Below are 6,667 nucleotides of genomic sequence, written 5' to 3'. Positions count from 1 at the left end.
AGTATCAGTCTGTGTAAAAGTATGCTTGGCTCAGGTATGGTCTAGTGGTTAGGGTATTGGAGTATCAACCTATCTAAAAACATGCCTTGGTTGAAGTGTGGTCTAGTGATTAGCATATTGGAGTATCAGTCTGTGTAAAAATATGCTTGGCTCAGGTATGGTCTAGTGGTTAGGATATTGGAGTCTCAACCTATCTAAAAACATGCCTTGGTTTAGGTGTGGTCTAGCGGTTAGCGTGTTGGAGTCTCCAGTCTGTTTAAAATAGATGCCTTGTTCAAGTGTGTTCTAGTGATTATGTATTGGAGTATCAGTCTGTGTAACAGCATGCTTGGTTCAGGTATGGTCTAGTGGTTAGCCTGTGTTCAATCTGTGTAAAAACATGTCTTGGTTGAAGTGTGTTCTAGTGATTAGCATATTGGAGTATCAGTCTGTGTAAAAGTATGTGTAAAAGTAGAATTAAGTATGCTTGTAATATATTATTGGGTTGATGACCGAATATGGGAAGTAGTACAGGATTATTAATCCCATTAATCAGTTAAGAATAGTTGCTTTAGGCTATGCATGAACCATGGGAGTCTCTGAATTGGCTGTTTAGACCATTGCATCCCTGAACTGACAAACTTTTATATATATGTGTGTAACTAATTTAAAGAACTTAGCAGCCAAAATGTTCAAAAAACGCCAGGAAAATGTGGTAGCCATTAAAGCACAAAAGATGTGAAAAAAGAGGAAAAAATAACAGGCCTCAGAATGTTAGCTTTGCACTGAAAAGGAAAACCACAGGATAAAACTACATGGTGTCATATACGATTCCTAGAACAACTCATTGTGTACAGCCTGACCTCCCTTAACAATCTTAAATACTTCAGATTCCATTCTGAATCTTCTTTTTTATTCAACTGTCCTCGTATAACAACCTTTTTATCCCAGGTATCCTCCTTGTAGCCCTTCTCTGAACAGTTTCCAACAATTCAATGTCCTCCCTAAGGTAAGAAGCCCAAGACTGAACACAATACTCCAAATGTGGTCTAACCAGTGATCTATGCAATTAAATTACAATCTCCTCAGATTCATAGTAAATAGTTTGGTAGATGGAACTTAAAATCCCATTTACTTTGCCACTGACAAAAGCAGAAAAGTATGCTGATCTCTAAATATTCGTAGGGCTGATCTAGGACGTCATAGAGGTTTACTGGTGCACCAAAGTGCATCATTTTTTATTGCTGTACACAAAACAGTGTTGTTTTTTTCCTTACATCCTGATGGTAACTGAAAATATCTTTTTGCTTCACCTTTTCTGTAAACTATATAGTTAAGTTTGACCAGAACTCAAAAGAGATGTTTATTGTTTAGTTTCTCCATTCACTGTGTAGGGTGGTACTTCAAGGGATCAATTATTTTCTTAAAATATGACTAATCCTTTCTTTCGTTCCATGGCTGTTTGTATTCTGGGTCTTTTCTGAGATACACTGTGTTTATACGGTGGGATTACTTGTGTATGACGTGATTAGGATGGTCGATTTGTCTTCTCGGGGGTGTCCGTTTATTTATTGATACATTGTGTGCTTTAACCTTATTCCTACATTTGGTAGAACTGACTAGTAGGGTAATAAAAGAACTATTATATTTTTAATTTCTGTGAGGATACTGATGTATATGACTTCAAAAATAAATAAATATCTCCTTTTCATAACAAATCGCTCATATTCATGACCTTTCTTATAATTGTTTACAGAGGAGTTGCTGAAGCGTTGTTATGGAAACTTCGGGTGCTTTTCAATTGGCAAACCTTTCTTATCTATTTATCGTCCAATCAACTTGTTCCCTGCGCACCCTGGTGTCCTTAATGTTCATCTCTTCGAAACGTCCAGAAATAATCCTAAACACTTTCAGAGACTAAATAATGATAATGAATCGACCTCAGACTTTGACCCTACTAAACCAGTGAAGATACTAGTGCATGACTATCTTGAAGATGCTAATCACCCTTGGATATTGGTTTGTAAATTTTTAATACTTGGTACCCAATTAAACCTTAAAGCGTTTATAACAAGTGATTATTAGATCGTTATTGAATTCCAGTTTTAAACCAGCCGCAGGTCAAGGTTTGTAACCCTGTTGTAACAATGAATTCATCGATCATGACTGAACTCCAGTTCTAAACCAGCCGCAGGTCAAGGTTTGTAACCCTGTTGTAACAATGAATTCATCGATCATGACTGAACTCCAGCTCTAAACCAGCCGCAGGTCAAGGTTTGTAACCCTGTTGTAACAATGAATTCATCGATCATGACTGAACTCCAACTCTAAACCAGCCGCAGGTCAAGGTTTGTAACCCTTTTGTTACAATGAATACATCGATCATGACTGAACTCCAACTCTAAACCAGCTGCAGGTCAAGGTTTGTAACCCTTTTGTTACAATGAATACATCGATCATGACTGAACTCCAACTCTAAACCAGCTGCAGGTCAAGGTTTGTTATACTTTCATAACACTAAATACATCGATGGTAATTGAATTTCAGCTTTAAACCAGTTACAGATAAAAGTTTGTATCAGATTATAAATGTATTAAATATTTTACAGTATCTACTGTGTTTAAGAATCACAGTGAGAGTTTCGTGTATAAGCGTACTCGATCTGCATGTATACTGTGTAAAACTCTCCAGAAATTCATTCCTGATTGAAAAGTTAATAAACTTTTTGGAGCTTGAGTTTAGTCAGAATGTTCATAAACGAAAAAAAAAAAAAGTTTATCAATTGAAAAGCATTTTCCTTACATTAGAGAAAAAAAAACGAAACGCTATACCTAAGGATGTGTAACAAAACCGAAACTCTATACCTAAAGATTTGTAACATTTGGACAGCATCAATAGAAAGACGTGTAACACGTGGTCAGTACAAACATAATATCGAAACACTACTTGTAGCAGGAGTACAGCAATAACGGAAAAAACGAAACGCCGTATTTATTACACATGCAGCAAGTGATCACCGTAAGCCTAAAAATTCAAATCGGGTGTAATATATATATACATGAAGCAATATTTAGCATTGACAGAGAAACGAAACGAGGAAACTAATATACATGTAGCAGTTAGTTAACACTGACAAAGAAACGAAACTAATATCCATGTAGCAGTTAGTTAACATTGACAGAGAAACGAAACGATGAAACTAATATCCGTGTAACAGTTAGTTAACATTGACAGAGAAACGAAACTAATATCCATGTAGCAGTTAGTTAACATTGACAGAGAAACGAAACTAATATCCATGTAGCAGTTAGTTAACATTGACAGAGAAACGAAACGATGAAACTAATATCCGTGTAACAGTTAGTTAACATTGACAGAGAAACAAATATCCGTGTAACAGTTAGTGAACATTGACAGAGAAACGAAACGACGAAAGTAAACTGTATGTAGCAGGTGATCAGTACTAACAGAAAACGAAACGCCGAATTTGGCTTACGTAACTTGAATTTTCGCTCCAAGCTCCGAGTTTCGTGTAATAAAAACATTTAGAAATATAAACAAACTTTTTGGCTTAAATGGAAAATTAATATCCTCATATATAACTTTCAGCAAATGATCCAGGAACTGTTGACTAACAGCGACTGCAACGTCGTCACTGTGGACTGGTCAAGAGGCGCCACCCTGCCATACACCCAGAGCGTGGCTAATGCTCGTATGGTTGGTGCCATTATCGCAAAATTCTTGACAGATTTACAAGTAAGTGTATCAGACTGCTGTACTTGTAGCTGGGGCACGTCCACGTGAAGTTTAGTTATAAAAAAACACATTTAATGATATGTGTTGCTTAGTAACGTGTATTGTACGTGTAAATTATTTGTTGCTGAGTAACACAGTCTAAATATGTTTAATACTACCCTACTTGTAAATTGCATTTGTTGCTGAGTAACAACCTTGTCGAAACATTGTACATTTGCTGTTATGTTAAACTTATAGTAAAGTTTTTCTTCATTACCCATTCAAGCCGTCTCCAAGTATTAACAGTCTAAATATGTTTAATACTACCCTACCTGTAAATTGCATTTGTTACTGAGTAACATGTACCATACCTGTAAAATATGTTTCTTGCTAAGTGCACCGTAAAGTACAGTAATTACAGAGCCACGTGTAAAAATGTGTTATTGCTAATGTTTCAGTATATTGCAGATAATTCTAGTATGTTCGTAAATTATGGTTTGTACCTAGGTAAGTGTAAAACATAACAGATTGATTTACGTAAAACTTTACGTGTTTGTATTCATTCTCATAAAATTACTTCTTCGTTGGTTGAAATACAACTTGAGTATTCGTATCTTTGGAGTTGCAGTTTAACGGAGGGGGTCAGATGAGAGGGAGGGGCTTAATAAATAGTGCTACGAACCAAGAGAATGTCAACTTTAATATGTAGGGTGAAAGGAATCTGATAGGGAGGATAAAACGTTTATAGTCTGACTGTAACATTGAGTAATGAAAGAGAGTGAAACAGGTATGTAGGATGAAAGGAATCTGATAGGAAGGATAAAACGTTTATAGTCTGACTGTAATATTGAATTGAAAGAGAATGAAACGGGTATGTAGGGTGAAAGGGGGGTCGTTAATCTGAAGGAAAGTAGAAGACAGGTCTTTAAATCGATGTAGAGGTCTGTAATCTGATAAGACGAGAAGCAGATTTGTATGGTGAAGGGGCAGGGATGAAGCTGGGTCTTAGTTAAGGGGGTTTATAGCTTCAGGGGAGGAAAACATTCCTAACATCTAGAAGTACTTGTATCTGTTTCATTCTCTTTCATTCCTCAATATTACGGTCAGACTGTAAACGTTTTATCCTCCCTATCAGATTCCTTTCACCCTACATACCTGTTTCATTCTCTTTCATTCCTCAATATTACAGTCAGACTATAAACGTTTTATCCTCCCTGTCAGATTACAGACCGACTTACGCCCTCTACAGGCTATGGCATGCCTCTTCACCTCAAAGATTTGTCTCAAAATTTCGCACAGACTACAGATATTTATTTTTTTATTCTGTCCTTCGGACCAAAGACCTGTCCCACCTTCTCTTTCAAATTATGGACCTGTCCTCATTTATGTTCGCGCTTTGACAGAACTGGATAACGTTATGACGTAGTAATAATCAAGACTGTAGCAGTATCTGATTCCAAGTGTTTTCGGGGTGGGGGGGGGGGTTAGAATAAAGCACACCGTAAATTAGAATGCGTATTTAGTATCCAAGAATATTTTCAGAATGAAATGTTTGATTCATGCTTAGTTCTTATGCCACTGTATCATTGCTCGGTTTATTTCGAAACGCAGGAAAAACAATCTGTGCCCCCATCCAACATACACATAATTGGACATGGAGTGGGAGCTCATATTGCTGGCTACGTGGGAGAAAATGTACCAGGTCTTGGCAGGATAACTGGTGAGTCTTCCGATTATCAGTCAATAAATAATCGTTTATCCTTTCATTTTTACAGTTTCCTTTGATGATGAAGTTACAATCTAAGTTTCGAGACTTTTTTTTAAAAAAATGTATTCTATTAAATCTATGCATTTACTGGTGAGGTTTATGTGAACCCCCCATCGGATTTCTATACACATTCTTCTGAGCTGTTTATTTACCAGAAATCTGTAGATCCGTGATTATTTTGTATACAGTGCAGTATGGTCCCTCGTAACCTATGTGTGTGTGTAATCAATATTACAATTAAACCAATTAATTACAGCCGGATTCCCCTATCTATTTTACATACAAAATTAATTATTTCAACCAATATTTTTACTCGGTCCCTTATATTCTGTGTGGGTGGATCTTGGGGTGAATTGGGTGTAATCCACCCCCGACCATAAGGTTTTGTATGTTACATTGAAATTTGTCCTACCACTCAAAATCCTTTATTTTTACCAATATTTTTACTCGGTCCCTTATATTCTGTGTGGGTGGATCTTGGGGTGGGGGGTGAATTGGGTGTAATCCACCCCCGACCATAAGGTGTTGTATGTTACATTCAAATTTGTCCTACCACTCAAAATCCTTTATTTTGAACCCTTGTCTCGAATGTGCGGTACGTCTTGTATCATCTCTGTTACTTCGTTGCAAACACAAACTCAAAATTTACAACATGAAGCTAATAATTAGTGTTTATGTGTCCCATAGGTAAAGTATGCTTTACTATTTCTTTAATTAATGTTACTTTCATTAACAGTGTCAATTAAAATCTATATAGATATAATAGTGTTGTATGTCCATGTAACTACTTCGCAGTGTGTGGACGGATCTTCACCAAAATTGGTATGGAGGTTCATTAGGTCCATGTGGGGGGTACATACAGGTTCTCAGTTTTGCGGTTTTTATGGGCGTTTTTGCATTTTTTACCAATACTTCGCCCCCTGTAGATGGATCTTCACCAAATTTGGTATGGAGGCTCATTAGGTCCATGGGGAGATACATACAGATTTTCGGTTTCACATTTTGTGTTTTGCAGCTTTTATGGGCGTTTTTGCGGGTTTTTTTTTCAATTACATGTAAGAGAAGCAACTTTTCATGTCCTAAGATAACTTTTCATTAATCATGAATTTACATAACTTCCGTCCAGGGGAGGGGTACTCCAACTAGTATTTGATATATCTAGTTTTATTATAGAGGCTATTTTGC

At 36.6% G+C, this 6,667-nt stretch overlaps 1 protein-coding gene across 1 annotated transcript in view; it reads left to right on the top strand.

Moving 5' to 3' along the window:
- Window positions 1–6,667, top strand: part of LOC106474745 (inactive pancreatic lipase-related protein 1-like) — a gene marked incomplete at its 3' end in the record, with an annotated part of 30,491 nt that overhangs the window by 21,312 nt on the left and 2,512 nt on the right. The window contains exons 2-4 of the mRNA XM_022403046.1: window positions 1,736–1,998; window positions 3,589–3,735; window positions 5,326–5,434. Of these exons, the coding sequence (XP_022258754.1) occupies window positions 1,736–1,998; window positions 3,589–3,735; window positions 5,326–5,434 (519 nt within the window). The remainder of the gene's footprint in view (window positions 1–1,735; window positions 1,999–3,588; window positions 3,736–5,325; window positions 5,435–6,667) is intronic.

Source organism: Limulus polyphemus, unplaced genomic scaffold (assembly GCF_000517525.1).
Source record: "Limulus polyphemus unplaced genomic scaffold, Limulus_polyphemus-2.1.2 Scaffold7633, whole genome shotgun sequence".
Taxonomy (NCBI): Eukaryota; Metazoa; Arthropoda; class Merostomata; order Xiphosura; family Limulidae; genus Limulus; species Limulus polyphemus.
The sequence above is the reverse complement of the archived record's forward strand: the minus strand, read 5'-3'. Positions and strand labels throughout refer to the sequence as shown.